Source organism: Phyllostomus discolor, chromosome 2 (assembly GCF_004126475.2).
Source record: "Phyllostomus discolor isolate MPI-MPIP mPhyDis1 chromosome 2, mPhyDis1.pri.v3, whole genome shotgun sequence".
NCBI classification, from domain to species: domain Eukaryota; kingdom Metazoa; phylum Chordata; class Mammalia; order Chiroptera; family Phyllostomidae; genus Phyllostomus; species Phyllostomus discolor.
This window is the reverse complement of record NC_040904.2, coordinates 172,384,383-172,409,168: the sequence shown is the minus strand read 5'-3', so window position 1 is coordinate 172,409,168 and position 24,786 is coordinate 172,384,383. Positions and strand designations below refer to the sequence as shown.

Genomic DNA, 24,786 nt, shown 5'->3' with positions numbered 1-24,786 from the left:
TTTCAAGGCTAAACTTGTCTGATAAATGAGCAAGGTAGCTTTCCCTTTTTTTCCTATTATCTTGGTCAGGTTGTATAAAATTGGGATTATCTGTTCTGCAAAAGTATGTCTGAAATTATGATTACAAATATCACAATTAAAACTATTCCTCTGGGCCCTGGCTGGATACCTCAGTTGGTTAGGGAATCGTCCCCATGTGCCAAGGTTGTGGGTTTGATGCCCAGTCAGGGCACACATAAGAATAAACCAAAGAATGCATAAATAAGTAGAACAACAAACCAATGATTCTCTTTCTCTCTCTCTCTAAAAATCAATCATTAAATATTTAAAATAACTATTCCTTCTGATACAAATTGCTAGTTACAAAATAATCATGGGGAACTGGAGAACATTATGCTGAGTGAAACAAGCCAGGCGGTGAGGGACAATACCATTAACTGGAGGAGGGACTCCTCCTTTAGTTAAAGGAGGGACTCACCTTTAACTGGAACATAATCAACAAAAGAAAAAAGCAAAAATATAACCAGAGATCCTGAAATTAAGAACAATCTGACAATAGCCAGAGGGGAGGGGGGAAGGGACTGTGGGGAGAAGGGTTTTCAGGAACTACCATGGAGGACACATGGACAAAAACCAAGAGAGAGGTTGGTTTGGCTGGGGTGGGGGAGAGAATATGCAGACAATTGTAATTGAACAACAATAAAGTAAAAAAATAATAATAATCATGAGGATATAAAGTACTGCATAGGAGATACAGTTGATAATATTGTAATAACTATGTATAGAATGGTATCAGGTAATAGATTTATTGAGGTGATCACTGCAGAAGTTATACAAATGTCTAATCACTGTGTTATAAACCTGAAAGTAATATAATACTGTATATATTATATTACATTGTATTGTAATATTGTATGTTATATTGTATATAACAGTAATTTAAAAGTAAAAAATTATTTAAAGTAAAAAAAAAAACCTATTCTTTCCAAAACCACTTCACACCATTAAGGGTGGCTATAATCAGACACACAATTAAAGTCTTGGTGAGAATGTGGAAAAATGGGGGCCCTCATACATGGCTGGTGGGAAAGTAATCTGGCAGTTGCTCATAAAGTTAAACAGTTACCATGGACCTAGCAATTCCACTTCTAAACACATCCCCAAGAGAAATGAAAACATAAGTCCACACAAAAATTTGTCCACAATGTTGATACAGGGATTACTCATAATAGGCAAAAAGCGGGAAACAATCCAAATATCCACCAGCTAGCTGGTGAATAAATAAACAAATGGCCATAAAAAGGAATGAAGTGTGTTGATATATGCTACAAAATGGTTGCACCTTAAAAATATTATGCTAAGTGAAAGAAGTGAATTACAAAAGGCCATATATTAAATTATTCCATTTATATGAAATGTCTAGAAGGGGCAAATCTACAGAAGCAGAGTGCATTAGTGGTAGCTAACACTGGTATGTGGAGAATTGGGATTGAATGTTAATAGGTACAGAGTTTCTTTCTGGAATGATGAGAATATTCTAAAATTCACTGTGGTAATGGTTGCACAACTCTGTATAAGTACTAGAAACTACTGAATCATATACTTTGTATAAATGGGGTAAATTGTATGGTTTGTGAATTACAGCTTAACATAGCAGCTATATTTAAAAATTCCCCTTGGGGAAATTTACTACAGCTTTAATTTCTTAAACAGTTTTTAGTTTCTCTGGATTTTGTTTTTCTTGTACAGTCAATTTTGGAATGACTTTTTTCTCTAGAAAGCAGGCCATTTCATTTGGTTTAAAAAATGTATATACATATGAGTTACAAGTGATTTTTAAAATTATAATTGTAACTATATTCCTTTTTTATACATGATTGCCTTATAACTATATTTCATTTTTAAATCTTATTATTTGTCATCTGTTTTTTGATGAGTATTTTCAGAACTTAATCAACTGAAAAGAGCCAGCTTTGATATGAATAAGCATCGCTATTTTTTTATGTTGATTATTTCCTATCACCAAATTCTACATTTATTTTTATTTCCTCTCTTCCTTCTTTCTTCATTTTACTTTCTCCTTTTTTAGTGGAGTATCTAGCTCATTTATTTTCCTTCAACTGAATACATGCATTTAAGGTTATAAATTTACCCCTAAGCACTACTTTTCTTGTATTTCTCAAGTTTTGATACAATGTTTTTGTTGTGATTAAGCTCTAATTACTTCATAATTTCCACTTTAATTCTTAAAATATTCTTGGTCATTTTTTTCTTCAATACTATTTCTCTCCCATTTTCTGTATCCTCTCCTCTGAACTCCAATAAGACAGTCATTTAGAGCTTTTCAATCTAGTCTCTAAGGCTCCTTAGCTCTTCTTTATCTCTTTATTTCCCTGTGCTGTGTCCCAAGTCACCAGTTTTATCTCAAAAAAGATAGTTTTCTCTCGATAAGAAGTTCAACAATTTCTTTCTTTACCTGTGTCTAATCTTCTATTATTTCCATTTATTGAGTTAAAACTTACTATGTTTTTCATTTTCAAGATTTCAACTGGTTACTTTATACAGTATCTATATATTTATTGTTTCTTAACTGTTCTTGTTTAGTTATAATACAGTATGTTCTTAATAAAAAAGAGAATATATATATCTTCAGCTACTATACTTTTAGGTAAAATGTTCTTTGAAAAGTTGTCCATTATAAAACTCTTATTTAACGTAAAAAAAAAAACAACTTGCAAATTCTCTTGACTGCTATTTTATCTACCAAATGTTATTCCACTGTGCCTACCTACATCAAGGAAACAGGGAAATAAGTTCTATTATCCCCATTTTAGAATTAGAAAAACTGAAGCACAGTGAACTTCCTTTTAAAATACTTTCTCCCCGCTTTTTTTTAATATGAAAGCCACAGAAAAGTTTAGAGAATATGCCTGTCATCTAGGCTCAAAATTAATATTTGCAACATTTGCTTTATCTTTCATCTCTCTTTACATGTACCTACATACACCACACCCAAATACCCACATTTTTCTTTTTGAGCCCATTCCTGAACCTGTTATGATACTTCAATTCTAAATATTTCAATATGTACCTCTAACAAATAAGGGCAATCTCAATATAACCATCACATCATTAGCAAACCAAAGAAACCATGAGACTGAATAGTCTCTTACATGGATGTGAGTAAAACTCAAAAGCAGCACTGAAGTCATCTGACTAAATGTTCTTTATCTTGGTCTATTCATTGGACCTGAATTGATTTAGAAGTGACAATGTGTTTAAGAGCATTTCCTTCTTCAATGACCTTGAAAAAGGACTTAATTTACTGCTTCGTCAACAGGTATACTTAAATCCAAGCTTTCCTGAAAATTAAGCAATAGCCTTCTAAGATAGTCAAATCTCAAAAATCCAGTATACTAAATTTCCAGTTTGTCTAACACTTCACAAAGCCTTAAAGTACAGCCAACCTAATTAACACTCTTAATACTATACACTCCTTTGTAATGTTCCATAGAAGTTTATACTGTACTGAACAATTATAATTTCACTATACCAGTTTTAAAGGAAAAAAAGTTCTTAAAGCACACAGTATAAACAGCATTGATAAGTCAAATAAACCTCTTTATAAATGAAAAAACTGTTAGGTATATTTATGAATTTAAATAAAAACAAATTTTTCAATGGATTCAATCTCAGTGACTGACAGTAACTAAATAAGATAAAAAGAACAATAAAATCCTATTCTTGCTCTCAAAGACCATACAAAAATCAGCTTAACAGTTTAATTTCAAAAGAAATAGCCATATAAACTGTGACATACAGATAAGAATTATATCTATACTCACAGAAATGTTTAAGACCAATCTACAAGTAAATGAGAGCTAACGAGAAAAGTATTTACTATGTGCCAGTAGGCACTGTCCTAAGTGCACTCCATGAATTAGTTCAATCCTCAGAGCAATCAGAGAGGTGCTATCCTAAAAGGATGTATCTAAGGGGTACGACTTGACCTCAACCTTAAAATATAGAAAAAAAGAATGAAAAGAAGGTCATTTCAAGAAAATACAAAAGTACAAACTAAAATATAAAATATAAGTATGACAAGTGTGCAAGTAAGACCAAACAAAAGTTCCAAATCGAAGAAACTCAGGCTAAACAGGATGGGACTGGATTATAAGAAGCCTTAAGGACCTAGCAAATGGGTGAAAAGTTTATAAAATAGCTCGAGTAGGGCACCCCTACAGACTCTTTATGTGCTAAAAGTGCCATCTGAGAAATGGTAACTTGGTAGCAATGCGAAGTGAGTGGAAGAAAAATGAGAAGCGAAGAACTCCATCCATTTCTAACAGTAACATGTCAGACAGTGCACACTGAATCAACTGTGCCATTCTTCATAACAATAAGCCCATCCACTATGAACAAGAAAGTAGTAAACAGAATTGCCACATGCCTTGAATTGTTTTACAAATATACCTTCAGTGAAGTTAAAAAGTACACTGAACACTATGTCATTAAGAAGTGACAGTCAAGTGATACTAAACTATTTTTGCTGTTCAGTACTATGCCAAAAGAATTTGCCCAAATTTGGCATAAGCATAAATTTTACAGTGTTAAGTGCTTACTTCAATAAAAGCAATGTCACAAATAAATGAACTAATAACCAAAAAAACCCCAAATAAATGAATTAACAAAATAATTCAACAAAGAGCTTCCTTAAATTGCTTTAGAACTATTTATAGTATTTACCATAAGGTAATAAACATAATTTTTATAAACAACCTTTATCTAAATGATACACTTCGAAATTAATGTCACATTTATTCACACACTATTTAAGAATTAGGTATTTATCATCCATACAAGAAACTCCATAATCCACATCAAACTTACAAAAAAAAGCTATAGCAAACAACTTCCTTTCTTTATAATTAAATGAACTCCTTCTAAAGAGAAGAAATGTGAGAAAAAATATCTCAAGTTTGCAAAAACTAGATTACTTACCAGTAACTTGAGTTATCCTATTGGGTCTTTTCCCTCACAGATCCACCTCTTCCCTTCTCTCCAGCATGAGATTCTTCCTGATGGGCATCCACTGGAACTGAGGGGGCATGCAGTACAGACGTATATGTAAGAAAGTTGAGGGGAGGGGATTTGGGGGATGCTAGAGACATGCTTCAGTGCACTTGCTTACCTTCCTGAAATTGGAAATTTCAACGGTCCCTTGGTCCTCAAGGCATTCACAATAACTTCAAAGAATGTGGATCTGTGGAGATTACCCAATAGGAGAACTCCAGTTACTGGTAAGTGATCCAGCTTTTTCTTCTCTATCAGAATAAGAAGATTATAATTTTATTTGAGATTATTAATACATATAGAACTATAGAAAAGAGGGTTGTAAATTCACCAGACGACTACATATGCATGCACCAAAGTAAATACAGAAACTATCTGCTTAGTATAATGTCAACAAAAACTTCTGGTATTATCAGAAACACAAGCAAAAGAAAATGATTTGGTTTCATTTTTAAATTTCTACTATAATGGCAGCTGTACTTTAATATACAAATGTATCAGCTATCAAACTATGCCATTTCACTGAAACAACACCATCGACACTGAAATAATGTTTTTAATATTAGTAAAAATGATCCTTTTAATTAGCTGATCAAAATCTGTCCTTTCCTAACTAGTCTTTGTCATTAACGTTCACTGAATTTTGGTGAAGGCCACAACAGTGGATAAACTATATACAAGACTTCAAATAAAATGTATCAATACAATTCCCATTCATCACTAAATAGGTCGTTAAAAGGACAATTTGCCATCTATAACAGATCAATCACAGACACGCATAAAAGTATGCTAGGCCACGGATAAATAACAAAGTTGATTTTAATTTAAATATTTCTACAAAGTAGCATAGCAATATTTTTATTAACTGTTACACTTTTTAAATGATTGACTAAAAATGGACCTGTCATTTAAAAAAAAACAACTGTTTCTAACAAAAGAAAACAAGGTCTCCTCAACAGAACTTTATCTTCAAGTTCCCATTAAGACCTCCTATTACTTTTAACTCAATCAGCATATTTCAATTTGTAATTCAATTCAACATATTAATCAGGCACATGTTCATTTTAATGTGCTACAGCAGTGATGACTTCAAACACTAATTCCTGTGAAGACACAGATGGATATGTTTCAGTAATACTCTTCCCTTTTACCACTATTTTACTAAATAATTATCCCCTACCTTCAAAAGATTACAGTTTCATGGTTCTTCAGTGTATGGAAACAAAGATAATGTACACCTCTTCCTTTGTTTTAATTGTAAACAGGATTAAATGGTGTAGAAAATTCAACAAAAACAAACCAAAAATGTAATTTTAACAAGACTCTTACATTTCAATGTTGTAATGAGGTAATATTTATATGTTGTAAAGGCTAAGAGCATACATGTCAAGATTTTTGCTAAATCTTTCCTTAATGTCAACATACAGAATTGTCTTTGGTAAATTATATCCATTTTTCCATAAATCTGAGTTTTTAAAAAAAGCAATTAATGCATTCATTTTAATTTGTTGATTTTAGAAGAAGAGAAAGAGGCAGAAAGAACATCAATTTGTTAGACCACTTATTTACACATTCATTAATTGATTCCTTATGTGCGGCCCTGAACAGGGGATCAAACCCACAACCTTAGAGTTTCCAGAAGATGCTCTGAGCCATCTGGCCAGGGCTAATGTATTCATTTTTAAATGAGCCATTCATGCAAACAAAGGCACTAGACAGACCTCATTTCTAACTGTAATCCAAGGATAAATACCAAAAGGGTCATCTAGTTAACTTCTATTCTCTGAAGAGTAAGCAAGTATACAACACAAAGGTCTTAAGTGTTTGGATTGATAAAACAGGCACAGGAACAATAATCCAATATTTTATCCTTATAGTATAAGGACAGTATAAGCTAGTATAAAATATCATTGAGAACTAAATAATAGTTTCCAAATTTTATTTATAGCAAATGCAGTCTCCATTAACCTCAGGTCTTATAAACTTAAAACAGAATCAAGTGCTTTTTTTCTTTTTAAAAAAGTAAGTGAATTAAAGTATCTTGAAAATATTATAAGGTAACCAAAAGGGTCATTTAGAGACCAGTACTGAAAGCTATGTTTGTTGTTACCATGTCATAAGCTCAACTTGAGATAACCGATTTTATCAGAATATCTTAGAAAAGAAATTCCAAAAATTAGGATGATCTATTCAAAAGTATACTGTGTAAACTTTAATAATCATAACACTCTTCCTAAGAAAGTAAATCATCTTCCTTAGTAATCAAGAACCAAATCAAGCATTTCACTAATGAAAATCTATGCCATCAAATCAATTTGAACTTATGCCCTGGCTAGTGTGGTTCAGTGGACTGAGCACCAGCCTGAGAACCAAAGGGTCACTGGGTCGATTTCCAGTCAAGGGTACATGCCTGGGTTACAGGCCAGATCCCCAGTTGGGGTGCTAAAGAAGCAACCGCACATTGATGTTTCTCTCTCCCCCTTCCCCCTTCTCTAAAAATAAATAAATAAAATATTTTTAAAAAATCAATTTAAATTTATGAAAAAAATGCTCAGAAAACAATGTGGTAGCTAACATTTACTTCCATTACTACCCACTGGTTTGGACATTATATTTTGGCAAGAAGCACCTTAAAACACAATTGGTTTTCATGATTCCAAGTATATTATTTTCTAATTTTCATTAAGATATAAACATTTAATGTAGTCCTGGTCTAGGTGGCTCAGCTGGTTGGAGCATTGTCTGTTATCCCATAACCCAAAGGATGTGGGTTCAATTCCAGATCAAAGCACACACCTAGGTTGCAGGCCCAGGCGCATATGGTCCCCAGTCTGGGCATGTATGAAAGGCAACGAATCAAGGTTTCTCTCTCTCCCTTCCTCTCTCTCTCTACAAGGAATGGAAAAAAAATGTCCTCAGGTGAGGATAAGATAATTATACATATAATTACATACTATATAAAAATATATCTATATATATAATATAAGGTATTATGGTTGTAGAAAGTTGTTCAGAATAAATCCTAGCCTTAAAATCCCCTAACAGTGTAATAAAATTTTATATTATACACACACTCACACATTTTTAAGTGATATTACTGATGTTTAAAAACAATAAAGGGGAATGGATATATATAATTGAGCTGAGCCTCAGTTAACCAAAGCAAGGTTAAAAGTGAGTGTTAAACTTATTAAATAATGTTATTTACTGGAAACTGTCTTCTCTTTTGCTCCTTAAACAGTTCATCAGATGTCTAGGTAAAGTATAGAATCTCACTTTTTCTGGTTTTTCCTAGCTAGACCCTTTCTCTTATTATCATCCAAAAGGGAAAAGTTCTACAAGGCACAGCAATTATAAACAAAACTATAAGACTGGTACTTTGTCATTTTTTAATACATTTGACAAAAATTTACTGAGTCTATTGTGCCTTATAGAGGCACTGGTACTTTTCAGGCCTATGATATACTTATACTACCCTCAGGGTCCCTAAATTATAAATATCCTCTCATTTCTTAATCCAAATTTTTCTTTTCCTCAATTTTTAACCACTATTCCCCTATATCAACACATAAAGAAAAACAAGAAGCCCTGGCTGGCGTAGCTCAGTGGATTGAGCACGGGCTGCGAACCAAAGTATCGCAGGTTCGATTCCCAGTCAGGGTACATGCCTGGGTTGCAGGCCATGACCCCCAGCAACCGCACACTGATGTTTCTCTCTCTTTTTCTCCCTCCCTTCCCTCTCTGAAAATAAATAAAAAATCTTAAAAAAAAAGAAGGAAAAACAAACAGTATTATTTTCTTGTTAATGCAAATTAGCTTGAAATCAAGACAGCAAAAACTACATTCATCTGTAAAATAAGTATAACAACCTACTTCACAGGGCAGCTGTAAGCATTAACTAAATGTAAGTAAAGCCTTTAAAAACAATGTCCATGATCTAGTCATTTTTCAAACTGTTAACAAGACTACCCAGAAATGAAATTAGTTTCAAATGATCTCAGTTATAACCTGTTCAGAGGACTGCAGTCTATGGACTAAAAGAACTATAAAGAAAGTCCAAACTTCACTCAGAAATTTATCATTTGTATTAATTCTGGTACTATTATTTTGAAACTATATACTTTATATTGCAAGATAGAGAAAGTAAGTAATTAATGTTAATTAGGAATTACAATTTCCAGCATAAAATATAAGAGCTATAAGAACACATTAATATTAAATTTAATTGTAAGTATCACTACACCCTCATTTTTTTAAAAGTATATAGTTTGGAAATAGTTAAAACATTCTGGACAGTAGTTATTAAGTAAGTCACTATCACTGTCATATCAATATATAAATTATATTTACTAATAGTACAAAATCAGCCATTATATTAGATTTACTTTATTAAAGGAAGCTACTTAGACTTTAAAAATTGCCAGACACATTTACACAAATAATTTTCCATGTTCCAATACCCAATTTTTACAAGCTAGAATTTTACAGCTGCTGACAAATTCTAAATTAAAAATATGAGATAAACAGTATATATTCATGCTCTTGACTGACATTTGATGGTAAAGGTATTAATATTCAAACTGTCTGGGAAAGCTTGAAGAGGAGGGATGTTTGCAGGTTAAGCTCGGACTTCTGCTTTGGAGAGAACAGCTCCCTTTTTATCTACTGTTATTCTGGGATTCTCCCACATGCTTTCCTTTCAAGAAAGAATTCTGCAGTAATGATAAAAACTTCCAAATGTTAAAGGATAGTGTGGTGGGCAGCCTGCACGATGGTCAAAATGATCCTACCCCCTACAATGCATGCTGTCCTGTAAACTCCTCCCCCTGAATACAGGCTGGATTTAGTGACTCATTTTTAAGGAACAGAAGTAATGGAATGTCATAAAAGGCTTATAGCTTTTGTTTTGGGAGATATCACTTTGGGGTAAGAAGGCTGCCATGTTGTGAGCAGCTCCCTGGAAAAACCCACATGACCAAGAAGTTGACGTCTGGCCAACAGCCACGCGAGTAACTTGGAAACAGATGTTCTAAGGCCTACAGACAAACCACAGGAGTTAACCTGGATCCTCCCTCAGCTGAACCAGAGAGACCCTGAACCAGAACCACCTGTTAAGCTGCTTCTGAATTCTTGACTCAAAAAAAAAAAGAAAAATAAATTTAGTAGATAATTAATGTCTATTGTTTCCACACAGCAATATATAACTAATACAGAAGACATACAAAGTAATTAGTATTAAGCGAAAAGTGACAAAGCAAATGTCAATTAGCTGCCTAACAAGGAACTCATAGAAAAATAATGCTGATGAGTTGATGGGTAGGGGGCCCAATTCTGAATTTTGCTCTTGGTTTTTAGGCCCCAAAATTCAACCAAATATTAAAATAGGTACAACTCAATGACTAAATTTTACCAACTATCCTCACCAAAATATTAAAAAAATCAGATGCCACTTTCCAGGGGATTTCCTTCCCCATATCAATGTATCCAGACAAGGCCAACGCATGACAAAGAGCTGCATAATGCACAGTGTGCCGCAGCCCTGGAAACTGGTTTGCTGTGCCTACTGACTACTTTTAAGAAAATTACATGATGTTAAGATGTAGCTAATAAAGATATAAAGAAGCCTATATTTCTACAACTCCAGAATAAAGTACCATTCTAGTGAATGCCAAATAATATCACTTTCTACTACCTCTTGTACTATGCTAAATACTGACCAATTGTCTGATGCTGTAATTCTGTGTGATTTTTGTTTTATATCATTCTATATTCTAGTCATTCTTCCTAAGGATTCCTTAATTATTCTCATTGATCTTTAACATTTTGATCTTCCTAATTGGACAGATACCCCAGTCCCTTAAATGAGCATATCTTAAACCGTATTAAAATTGGATAGTTCCTTAGACAGCTGGTATCACCTACTCAACATTTTCCTGACCATAGTCCAAAATGTCAGGAGCATTATATGCAGCCCTTTATATACTAACTATAGTTAGTATCCAAGTTCATAGACAAAAATGCCAACAATTATGTCAATATAATAAGGAAGTCTGACCTTCACTCCGTAATTACATTTTTTCTCAACTTTTCTGTTTATCTCTTCTAATTATATTAAAATTAATCTGATTGGATTCTAAGCTCTGCATTAGTTTTCAAATCAATTCTTAATAACCATCTCAACAATGTTAAGCACATATCTTCTGTGTAAAACTGATTTTATAAAAACAATGGCAAATGTCTGGCCAGATAGCTCAGTTGTTTAGAGCATCATCCCCACACACCAAGGTTGCAGGTTCAATCCCTGGTCAGGACACATACAAGAATGAACCAATGAATGCAAAATAAGTGGAACGACAAATCAATGTTTCTCTCTTCCTTCCTTTCTCTCTCTCTAAAAAAATTAATAAATTTAAAAAATGGCAAACTTTTCTAACATAAATTTCAATGTAGTGGCAGTTTTCAAACTATTACCTATATTTTAAGTAATAACTCTGTTATTCAGCACTCATAAAATTTAAATCATGAATCACATATAATCCAATGTACTCCACAGATAATTATCACTTTTCAGACCAAATACAGACTTATGGAAAATGCTGTAATTTGTTTGGTTAGATGATCCATAAAGAGTGATATAATTCATTCCTCATAAAAAACAAAAGGGCTTCTTTAAACTATTCATGCTCCTCCACAATTAACCATGCAATTTTCCAAGAGTCTTCAAAGTTACTGTACATTTACTTACCACTTCAAAAATTCTTGATACCAAGGAGGACCCAAGTTTTTTATTAATTCTATTAATTTCTGTAGCTATAATCAGGAACTACCTGTAAAAGCACAGGCTTAGTGATAAATTTTACTAGGTAATTAACAATCTCTTCCTTGAGAAACAAAGTTAGATACTAACATAATTTTACTTACCCCCCAACCTACCAATATTAACCTCCTTTAACAATTCAGAAGTATTATAACTATCGTGAAAAGCTTAGCACAAGCACCATGCAGGATTATCTTGTTACAACTTAAAGTATATATTTTAATGCAAAGTTTGTTAAAATAAACATACAGAACACAAGGAGAAATTCAGGATTCTTTCTGTTGAGAGTAAAGGCCATTTAACATGGCTGATGATATACCCTCCTTTTGAAAACATTCTCCTCCCTCTGTTTCTGTAACATCACATTTCCCTGGGTTTCTTACTCCATATTTAATTTTTCTTTCTCCTCCATTTCTTCTTCTTTGTGGATGCTCTTCTTCTACCACCACAAAAAAAGTGGTGATGTTTCTCAGCTTTTTGTCCTAGATTTTCTTTTCTCAGCTCTGCAGTCTATTCTCTCCCTGATCTGCCTCACCACTCTGATGACTTCAACTCAGTCATGTACACTGATGACTACCAGATAAATATTTATAGCTATGTTCTCCTCCTTAAGCTTAAGCCTCACATATCCAACTGCCTCACAGATTTCCCCTCTCAGATATCTGAAATTAAACAAATCTAAAAGTGTACTATTACCTTCCCCCAAGCCTGCCCTTCCTCCTGTTCCCTATGTCATTGAGAAGTACCACCATTTACTTACCCAGCTACTTAAGCCAGAATCTAGGCTTCTTTGCTTCTTTCCTTTGTACAACTCAACTTCCTCCCTTCTATGGCCACAGGAACAATCCATTAAGTCCTATAAATTTGCTCCTTAACATATTTAAAATCCATTCATTTCTCTCTCCCACTGATATTATCCTTGTTGGGCCACTACTGTCTCTCCCCTAGACTATTGCAATGGTGTCCACTAAATGGTTTCTCTGCCTCTAGTTAAGACTCAACAAACAGGACATTAGACAAGAAAATCCTGTATCCTGTACCAACTGGAGTTTCAACTATGCAATGACTTGATGGCAAAAGAAAACATTTTAAACTCCTGAAAAAGTTGAGCATGAAAGTACCTTGGGTTTACATAAATTCTTTTAACAAATAAAATGGACATAAACATAATCCACCCAACTCACAGGTTCATGAAGTAAAATTACATCATTGTCCCTTAAAAAACAAGAAGTAGAAAAAAGTTTAAAGCAGCAACAGAATCAGATAAATGATAAAGAGCCTTTCCAGTTCAGTTAAGTGTTATCAATACTGATGTTAAGACACAGTGACAGGCATTGGGAATTTTTATCAATATTTACAATTCCTCTCTTTATTATTAAGAACTGTGTTAATTTCCTTACATCATTCATCACATTTAATCATCACCAAAAAGTCCTATGGTTATATGGCAACAAATAGCAAGGTATGGATTTAAACTGAAATGTGATTCCAGGACCAATGGTACTACTCTCAAAGAGATTAGTCCAGGGAAGAAAAAAGAAACAAAAACAAAATATTTCAATACACTATGTCAATACAATCATCACATTTTGCATAGAATGCTTTAAGAGTTATTGAAAGCATATTCATTCTGGCCTAGATAAACGAGTGCATCTTGAGAGATGATGCTTAAAAGAATTAAAGAATACCCTGGCTGGTTTGGCTTAGTGGACTGAGTGCCACCCCGCAGCCCAAAAAGTTGCTAGTTCAATTCCTGGTCAGGGCACATGCCTGGGTTGCAGGCCAGGTTCCCAGTTGGGGGGTGTGTGAGAGGCAACCAATTGATATTTCTCTTGCACATTGATATTTCTCTCCCTCCCTTCCCCACCCCCTAAATATAAATAAATACATTTAAAAAACAGAATTAGAAAGAAGCCCTGACTGGTGTGGTGCAGTTGGTTGGGCATCATCCTGCAAAGTGAAAGGTCACTAATTCAATTCCAGGTCAGGGCACATGCCTGGGTTGGGGTTCTCTGCAGAGGCAACCAACTGATGTTTTTCATATCAATGTTTCTCTCCCTTTCTTTCTCCCTTCCTCTCTCTGTAAAAATAAATAAAATCTTAAAAAGATTTAGAAAGTTGTGCAGAACAGGAGAGTGAGAGGCAGAAAAAAGCATAATATGACACATAAATGAGATCACACAGTGGCCTAAAAAAGAGATGACCACACTCTCTGCCAATACAACCTTGACAACAGACTTACTCTTCAAAACTTAGGCAAATAGTAAAAACGGCTGTTTTAACTGTTTCAATTCTTAAGTGTATGTATACTGCTTAACACTACTAAAGTACTTTCTTGATAGAATTTTACTGGCAAGGCCTAAATGTTTACTTGACAGTCCATATCAGGTTACTAGTGAGATGTTCTTTTCTTAGTAGAAAACACTTATTCTGATTTTGGTAGTTACCCTATTAGAATCCACACATTTGACTATACAGATTCTTATACCCCTATATGAATTATATTACCATTTGTGTATTTGATGTTATTAGTTAACATTTTTTTGAGAACTTACTATACAGTAGGCACTGTGCCAAGTATTTTCCAAGAATTATCTCATTTAGTCCTCACAACAACCCTATCAGGTAGGTGTTATTTTTATCTCCGTTTTACAAATGAAAACACTGAGGCTCATAAAGGTCACACAGCCAGTAAATGGTGAGAGGAATATTTAAACCCAAACAGTGGGACTCCAAAGTCTAAACTCTTCACACCACTATACGACGTAATTGTAGAGAATTATTAGTTATTTTCTGTTTTCTTTTATCATACTGAATACACACAAAAATTTAAGATAAATATGTATTTGAAAAAATATAACTAGGTATATTCTCCTGCGCTAAAAACATTGATATATAATGAAATTCTATAAAAATGGAGGGAAGCAAGATTACAGTTAAAGTGTAAATTACCAAGGAATAATATAGAAAAATGCTGTGTGACAAAGACATTATGTTTATGGAAAAGTTGCAACACGAGAATAGTGACCAAATTTGATAACCAGATTCTCATAGATAATGGAACAGTCTTATTAAATTTTATGAAAAATAACCCACAATAACCCAGTCTGTGCTGAACAGAAGAATCTGAGTTACAGAAAGCTAAATGGATGAACAGGGCAATGATTTTCAAAATAATGGTTTGATAGAAAAACACGTTTAGGAAATGAAAATCAGACAAATCCTAATAAAGAAAACGTGTAAGAGAGCAGGTGGTCTGGCTGAAGTGAAACGCAAAGCAGAGAGCCCCCTTGTTTACACCCATCAACGAGACAATTCCATGAGACCTCAGGGTTCCAATCAACACAATTCAAAGTCCCTGAGCCCTTCTGAGGGAAGGCCAGCTCCCTTCTACCCCAACAAACTTGTTCCCTGATCATAACTGGCAAACCCATCTCCTCCTACTCCTTAATTTCCTATAACTTGCTCTCTCACAGGATTCCAAAGCTGGCCCTGAATGAGCTGTAGAGTTGAAGAAATGTATGGTTGTGCATAAATACATAGAAGCAGGGATAAAAGAAAAAGGGTATTAATAGAGGAAGCATTTTTGGACATAAAGTTCATGGGGGAAGTATTGGCCAAACAGAGAAGGGACACCATAAACAGAGACACACCCACACACTCACATGCCTGTGTAAGCACACATGCCCACATACACACTCTTGCAACCGTGCCTGCGCACACGCACACACAATAAAGGGGGGGGAGTGGAATGCACACCTGAGAACCTTGCCCAGCTCATTATCTTATCCTGAGAAAAACTAGAGCAGTGCTTCTCAAATTTTAAGGTACATATGTATAATCTAGAGATCCTGTTACAAGGTAGGTTCTCACTTAGTAAGTCCTTGGTAGGGGCCTGAGATTCTTCATTTCTAATGAACACCCAAGTGATGCCAATACCACTGGTCTTTGAGCCAACTTCAATAGCAAGGGTCTACAAAACAGTATGTCCCAACATGTTCTGGTCAAGTAAGATTGAGAACTGCTCAATTAAATAAAACAAGTTGTTCTACCTGAGGACTTCTCAGAAACTTTATTAAATTCCACTAAGGTATGAGATGCAGTATTTCCCAAACTTGGTGGGCTTCTTGTTTCCGAAGCATTCCCTAAAGCTAGAGTTTGTGAAACACACTGTAGCACAGAGGATCAATCAGGTAAGGTGAAAGCAGTCATGGGAGAAAGTCAGAGAAGACCAAAGATTTACAAGTCTCCTCCCTCCTCCCATTTTTCCAAAGAGATACCTCAACTACCACTTTTAAATGCTAACATCTACATGTAAAAAGACAGGAAAAAAAAACACAATATTTTAATAAATAACTATCTCTGGCTGGAGATGATGATGCATATTCCATTTTCCTCCTTGTATTTCTTTATTCTTTAGTATCATCAATGAGTATGGAATACTTTTGTCATCAGAGAGTTATTTTCTTAAGGAAAAAAACTCTATCCACCACAATCAGGTTATTTACATTTGAAAGAATTCCTTTATTCAAATTTACATAAAGCACAAAAGGTTTTCCAGTAAAGGAAAAGCTGTTGGTAGAGTAAGGAAAACAAAGGAATTAGAACATTTTAGAATAGGCTAGAACATAGGCTAGAAACAAACATTAGTGAGGAGATTTGGGGCCTTGGGGAAACAAAAGATAAATAGCAAAAAGGGATAGAAAAAGACAAAAGAAGACCAAAACAACTTTGCCTACTCTGCAAACACGTCTAGAGCTCTACTTCTTGAACAACTACTTCTCTCACATCAAATATTACCTACTTGCTGCTGCTGCAAGTTAATCAATCCTAGTCTATCCAATAAATACAATATTGTGCAAAGTACCTTGGATCAAATTACAAAACATCTAAAAATGAAGTGCTTTAACTCATGCCTAAAAATTGTCAAAGGACTGAATAAACTTTATCATATACACACATTCATATATATACATATAATCAAATTGATTATTAATTATACTATTAGTGACTCTTAGTATTTGTATCACAGATAAAGGAAAAATAATATTTACTGGGATTCTTCTCCTAAGAAATATTATGATATCAAAGACAGGATACACAACACAATTAACATTACTACTATAAAAGACATCAAAATGAAGTTTGTTTATATTTGTACTTTCAAAATATTAGTTAACATTAGGAAAATAACTGAGTTATTTTGTTCTTCATTCATTATAGAGCAAGCCCAGATTTTAACATAAGTTCTTATTATATTAGTTTTAAGTAGTATGCTTAATGTTTGAAGTTACCAAGATGTATAGCACTAGATCTAGGTACACTGAAATTTACAAAGAATCTTTCTGCAGTTACTTGCTAGCAAATTTAAAATGCTACCACAGCAAGGTAATAAAAAGGGCTAGAAATCCAAATACCTGAATCTCACACTAGCTGCATACTGAGCTTGAACAAGGCATAATCTTTTCTGGCACATTTCTTACCTGCCAAGATGATAGTAGGCTAGAGTCATGAATTCCACCAAATACAAAAGATCACACTCAGCAGATTGCTATTGTCACGTGGCAGTTCTCTAAGATAGTACCACAACTGAGCTGAAAATTCTAATCAAGAAGGGTTTGCAAACAATAGTGGCCACAACCCATTTCAAAAGTTTTAATGCAAACATCTCTACCTGAAACCCCGCAAGATGTTCCCTCTGAAGATTATTTTATCCCTCTACCAGTAAGGTTCCAAGTAATAAAAACTAGCCTGTCCCTGAGAAATGATTAAATATTATGGCAGCTCTTGAAAGGTTCCCTCCAAGCTCTGAAATTTTCAGTAATTCTGTCATTTTCCACAGTAAACAATATTACAGAATGAATTGCATACTAAATCTTTTAAGACAGATGATTATCGCCCTGGCTGGTGTGGCTCAGTGGATTGAGTGCTGGCCTGCGAACCAAAGGGTCATTGGTTTGGTAGCCCTGATGGTTTGATTCCCAGTCAGGGCACGTACCTGGGTTGCCAACCAGGTCCCCACTGGTGGGGCACATGAGAGGCAACCACACACTGATGTTTCTCTCCCTCTGCCACTCCCAAAAATAAATAAAATCTAAAAAAACCCCAGATGATTATCAATCACATATCAAAAGACAGAGATTTTAGCAAACATGAAAGCCAATAAATAAAAACACTGTAAGTGTTCAACATTTATTAAGTGAATTTATCAAGTCACTATGACATATTTTATATACTTGTAATACCAGTAAAATTACAACCTATAAAAAATGATTAAGGAAAATGTGTCTTTAAAAAACTCCCTAAGGTTTCATTAAATCTTTGAATAAAACTTGAAACCTCTCAGAATGCTAATCTTTCTACCAAAGTATGCTGGCCCTACATCTAACCTTGAAGGAAAGAGGAATAAGCAAAGAAACCTTTTGCCCAAACAGGACTGTTTTATAAACCTGTTTATCAGAGGTCAAAGGGTGAAAAGATCAATGAGTCAAACAACCTGAGTTCCGATCTGGATTCTAACACTAAATCTATGATGAGATGATCATCTTCCTTTCCTCTAAGTAAGGTGGTCTGATGAGCCAAAGGAAGGATATATAGGCAAGAATTCTGAAGACAATACAATACTATATAAATGACAATTTAAAGATACTGCTTTTACAGAATTTATACCCCCCACAAACAACCAACAGTAACTAAAAATTAATTTGGCAGTAATAAATTACATTTTCTCAAATACATACTAATGGTAATGGCTACCATTTAGTGAGCACTTGCTGTGTGTAAGCCACCATGAAACAGCTTTACAGAAATTAATTGATTAAATCTTCTCAGCAATGCTTTTTAAAGAAAAGAAAAAAACCTGAGCACCATTGCCAGTATAACCAATAAGATACATGAAGAAACACGCATCAAATTTAATAATGTGGTCCTATTACAAAAGTATTTTATTCCCCCAAAAAGGCAGATTCTGCAATGAGTAAGCATGAAATATGTATAAATTTAACAGTCTATAACATCCTATGTCACAGGCAAGTAATCATTTTAGTCTTCTGAAATCTTCAATTATATAACTATTATAACAAAAACATTAGTTTCTTTTAAAGACATATACATCTGTACGCACATACATACATACATGCGGGCACATACACACATACAGATATATATGTATAGAGGCAGAAAGAGAAGGTTTTACCCAGCAATGAAGTGGAAGCTTCACTTGGCTGAAATTTCTTAGGAGAAAGGTAATCCATCAAATTAGAAATTGGCCATGACATTAAAGCACATTTTATCAAAAGTGCTTTACAAGGGGTAAGTAGAGGAGAGTATGGGGGGATAAATGGTAATGGACAGAGACATGACTGGGGGCAGTGAACACACAATACAGTGTACAGATGATGTGTTGTAGAATTGTGCATCTGAAACCTGTAGGATTTTGTTAACCAGTGTCTTCCCGATAAATTCAATGAAAAGGAAAAATGTGTTTTACTGGTAATGGCAACAGCAGTAACTGGTTTCATACTTAATTTGAGCACAGGACCTCTCCAAAACCTAGGGCTATGTTAGAAAATTAGTTTTAAATTCCTTCTGTTTACTCCTTCGTGATATTATCTATCTTCTTTGAGAGAATTCAAACAGTCAGGGAACTGGAACTGGGTCTCATCCACAATTCCACAGTGCTAGTGTAACTCCTAGCATCACTAGGTGTCCAGTAAACATTTATAGAACTCCAGAAATTTTGTTCACTTCTATTTACTTCCAATAATTCACACATGTATACAGGAGGGGTCTTTTCCAAATAAGAATTTATACAACCTGCATCAGAATTTCAACTTTTTCAGTTTTTTTTTAATAAATTTTCCTTTCTTTCTTTTTAGACTTGATTTATTTATAGAGAGAGGGGAAGGGAAGGAGAAAGAGAGGGTGAGAAACATCACTGTATGGTTGCCTCTCATTCGCCCCTACTGGGGACCTGGCCCACAACCCAGAAATGTGCCCTGGCTGGGGATGGAACCAGCAATCCTTTGGATCCTAGGCCAGCACTCACTCCACTGAGCCACACCAGCCAGGCCAACCTTTCTTATGAGAACCTACGATTCTATTCTAACAAATCTTGATTGAACACTTACTACCTCCCAGGCACCTTGTCAACAATCTTTGTAAAAGAAAATAAAAAGCTGATTATTTCCCTTAGAAATTGACAGCATAAAGACTAAATACATATATATATAACAGAACTGTGGCATGTTAAGTGATATAAAAACATCAAAAAGTGATTCTGAGGGACTATGCAGATATTAGAGAATACAGTTACTCTCACAGCACTAACCAAAGAGCCAACCTCCTCTGATTATTTTTCCCTTTTTATTTTTTAAATATATTTTATTGATTATGCTATGGCAGTTGTCCCATTTTTTTCTCCCCTTTATTCCCCTCTATCCTGTACCCCATCTTAGTTCATGTCCATGGGTTGTACATATAAGTTCTTTGGCTTCCCCATTTCCTATACTGTTCTTAACCTCCATTGTCTATTTTGAACCTAACATTTATGCTTTTTATTCCCTGTACCTTTTCCCCCATTCTCCAAGGTCTCCTTTCCCCAGTGATAACCTGCCATGTGATCTCCATTTCTGTGGAGAAATTTCTGTGTTCCTGTTTTAGTTGTTTACTAAGTTTGTTTTTGCTTTTGTTGGGTTCAGTTGTTGATACTTGTGAGTCTGTTGTCATTTTACTTTTCATATTTTTTATCTTTTTTTCTTAGATAAGTCCCTTTAACATTTCATATAATTAGGACTTAGTCATGATGAACTCCTTTAATTTGACCTTATCTGGGAAGTACTTTATCTGCCCTTCCATTCTAAATGAAAGTTTTGTTGGACAGAGCAATCTTGGATGTAGGTCCTTGCCTTTCACGACTTGGAATACTTCTTCCCAGCCCCTTCTTGCCTGCAAAGTTTCTTTTGAGAAATCAGCTGATAGTCTTAAGGGAACTCCTTTGTAGATAACTCTCTCCTTTTCTCTTGCTGGTTTTAAGATTCTCTCCTTATTTTGTTTGATCTTGGGTAATTTATTTATGATGTGTCTTGGTATATTTCTCCTTGGGTCCAACTTCTTTGGGACTCTCTGAGCTTCCTCTACATCCTGGAAGTCTATTTCCTTTGCCAGATTAGGGAAGTTCTCCTTCATTATTTGTTCAAATAAGTTGTCGATTTCTTGCTCTTCCTCTTCTCCTTCTGGCATCCCATGATTTAGATTTTGGAATGTTTAAAATTGTCCCAGAGGTTCTTAAGCCTCTCCTTGTTATTTCTAAATTCTTGTTTCTTCATTCCGTTCTGGTTGAATGTTTATTTCTTCCTTCTGGTCCAAACCACTGATTTGAGTCCCAATTTCCTTCCCATCACTGTTGGTTCCCTGTATATTTTCATTTATTTCACTTTGTATAGTCTTCACTTCTTACTCTATTTTGCAACCATACTCAACCAATTCTGTGAGCATCCTGATTACCAGTGTTTTAAACTATGCATCTGAGAGGTTAGGTATCTCTTCATCGCTCAGTTCTATTTTGGAACTTTGATCTGTTCTTTCATTTAGGCCATATTTTTGTCTTGGCACACCTGTTACATTGTAAGGGGAAGAGCCTCTGGTATTCACCAGGGCAGAGCAACCCCCCTTGCTGCACTGTGCCACTGTCTGTGGGGGAGGGATCAGAGAGGGAACAATGCCACTTGTTGCATTGAGAGCTCATCTCAACTGGGTTTCAGTCACTTCCCCTGCTACCCACAAGCAAATTGGGCCCTTCTGGTGCTGATTCCCAGGGGCATGGGTTTGTGTGTGTTCTATGAGCCTGAGGGTCTCTTCAACAAACTCTCCTATGAGGCTGGTAGTTTCTCCCATCACCTCAACACTCACAGGTTTTTTTCAGTCAGAGGTTTTGAGGTTTTATATCCCTGAGCCGGAACCCTGGGTCTCGAAGTCTGTCTTGCTCCACAGTTGTTACTCCCAGTTTATCCACTCAAAAATGTGGGACTGCCAGGTCTTCCAGCCACAGACTTGCCTTGAGTACTCTCCGCCCCACTGCCCATCTCTGCCCCTCCTACTGGTCTGGATAAATGTTTCTTCTTTAACTCCCTGGTTGTCAGACTTCCATACAGTTCTATTTTCTGGTCATTCTGGTTGTTTTTGTTTTTAAATTTTCTGTTGTCCTTCTTTTTGTTTTGTGAGGAGGCAAAGTGTATCTACCTATGCCTCAATCTTGGCTGGAAGTCAGTACTGATTATTTCTCCTCAAGAAAAAATATTCAGCTTCCCAAGAAAGCAAAAATCAACACTGGACTTATGAGTAAATGGTAAAGCCAGATGGAAAACACAATCGGATGTATGCACTAAAGACACACAAGAGAAGGCAACTTTGGGATGTCCCTAGGAAAATACCACAGGATAGACATGTGAACTGGGTCTTGAAGATTAAGCAGTTAACTAGGCAGGCAAAATGACAGTGAAATCCTAGAAAGATACAGCAACGCCCTGACTGATATGGCTCAGTGGGTTGGGCATCATCCAGCAGGCCAAAAGATCTCTGGTTTGATTCCTGGTCAGGGCACATGCCTGGGTTGAGGGACAAGACCAGGGAAGTCCCCGACTGGGGACATGTGAGGGGCAGCTTCCCTGGCACATTGATGTTTGTCTTCCTTTCTCCCCTCCCCCTTCCCCTCTCAAAAAATAAAATCTAAAGAACAAAGATGGCAACATAGGTAAACAGGGCTAGCCTCCTTGCACAACCACATCAAAATTACAAAATACAGAACAAGCACCACTCAGAACCATCAGAAATCAACTAGAAGGGAACTCTCGCAACTACAGAATTAAAGAAACCACATCCTTAAGACTGGTGGGAGAGGCACAGACACAGAACAGGAAGGTCAAAAATCCATGTGTGGTGGATAAAAATTGAGGAGGGATATCTCAGGAGCAAGGGATCCAGCCCCACACCAGTCCACTCAGCCTAGGGTTCCAGTACAAGGAAGATAAGACCCCATCACTTCAGGCTCAAAAACTGCAGGGACTGAGTTGGTAGAAGAAACTTCCAGAGTCCCAAGCAGTTCCTCTTAAAGAACCCACACACGGACTTACTCAAACTCACTCCCTCTTAGCTGCAGCACTGAGATAGCAGCTTGAAAGGCACCAGTGGCAAACAGGGAGAAACTGAAGTGTCTGGCATCAAGGTGAGAACTGGAGGACAGTTTTCTCCCAGACATAAAGGGGGACAGAGACCACTGTCCCTTTTCTGAAGCCTCCCTGCACAGGGCCACAGAGTTAACTGGTGGTGCCATATCTGATACTCCTACAATCTGGCTAGCATTATTTAGCCAGATTAATGCTAGATAATCTAGCATTAGGACAGTTCTGTCCTAGAAACCCCCAGAGACTCTGTCCCACCCAACTTATAGGCCCAAGCTGTTTTTCCATATGAATGGCTGGCCTTGCCTCAAGGTTCACAGCTTCCTAAATCCTCTCAAATAAGCAAGAGCCAGATTCAGTGAACCCTCCTCCCCTGTTCTTGCTAAGTGGCCTCAGGCCTGACACTAGCATCAGCCATCCTAGATTCACAAATTGGCTTTGCCAGGGAATCTCCAAGCCCAGTACAAGTGGCTGCCATCTCAGAGGGCTTTATAGCTCAGACAGGGTGGCCCTAGGCAAAACACAGGTGGGGACTGACCTTGGTCTACACCATGAGGGAAACCCTAAAGCCTGTGTATCCATTTAACACCTACAGACCACATCAGAGCATCACCACCCTGCCCCTACACAGCTGATCATCCATGGAGGGTGGAGGTTAGTGCTCAATTTTTATCACAGCCAGTCCTTGCAGCTAACTGGCCTGGGTAAATCCCTCCCATTGATCTGTCAACAGCAATCAAGGCTCAACTACAAGAGAGAATATTTGACCCACACAAAGGCACACCTTGAGCACCCAGCTTGGGTGATGGGGTAGGCTATGCCACTGGATCCTACAGGACACCTAGTACATCAGGCCATGCTACCAAGACAGGAAGTTATAGCAGCTACCTAATACATGGCAACAAACACAGGAAGGCTGCCAAAATGAGGAAACAAAGAAACATAGCCCAAATGAAGGAACAGATCAAAACTCCAGAAAAACAACTGAACAAAATGGAGATAAGCAACCTATCGGATGCAGAGTTCAAAACACTAGTTATAAGGATGTTCAAGGCACTTAGTGAGGAACCTCAACAACATAAAAAAGATCCAGTCAGAAACAAAGGATACAATAATTGAAATAAATAATAATTTACAGGTAAACAGTAAAGTGGGTGAAGACAAGCATCAAATCAACGATTTGGAACATAAGAAAGCAAAAAACCACCAAATCAAAAAAAAAAAGAGGATAGTATAAGCAGCTTCTGGGACAATTTCAAGCATTTCAACATTTTCATCATACACATTTCAGAAGAAGAGAAAGAGCAAGAAGTTAGAAATCTATCTGAAAGAATAATGAGAGAAAACTTCCCTAATTTAGTGAAGGAAATGGACATGTAAGTCCAGAGGCACAGAGAGTCCCAAACAAAACTAATGCAAAGAGGCCATCTCTAAGACACATCATAATTAAAATACCAAAGATTAAAGATAAAGAGAGAATCTTAAAAGCAACAAGAGAAAAGCAGAGTTACCTACAGAAGAGTTCCCATTAGGCTGTCAGCTAATTAGGCTGTCAGCTGACTTCTCAAAAGAAACTTTGCAGGCTAGAAGGGACTAGCAACAAATATTCACAGTCATGAAAAGCAGGGAGCTACAGCCAAGATTGCTCTACAAAGCAAAAATATCATTTGGAATTGAAAGGCAGATAAAGAGCTCCCCAGGCAAGAAAAAACCAAAGGA

General features: G+C 35.9%; 1 protein-coding gene across 4 annotated transcripts in view; it reads right to left on the bottom strand.

The window, feature by feature from the left end:
- YAF2 (YY1 associated factor 2) overlaps nucleotides 1-24,786 on the bottom strand; it is an 89,562-nt gene that overhangs the window by 51,872 nt on the left and 12,904 nt on the right. The window contains exon 3 of one of the 4 annotated variants that reach the window (XM_028531956.2): nucleotides 5,192-5,263. The exons of the other annotated variants lie outside the window; for them this stretch is intronic. Within the exon in view, the coding sequence (XP_028387757.1) occupies nucleotides 5,192-5,263 (72 nt within the window). The remainder of the gene's footprint in view (nucleotides 1-5,191; nucleotides 5,264-24,786) is intronic. 4 annotated transcript variants of the gene reach the window in all.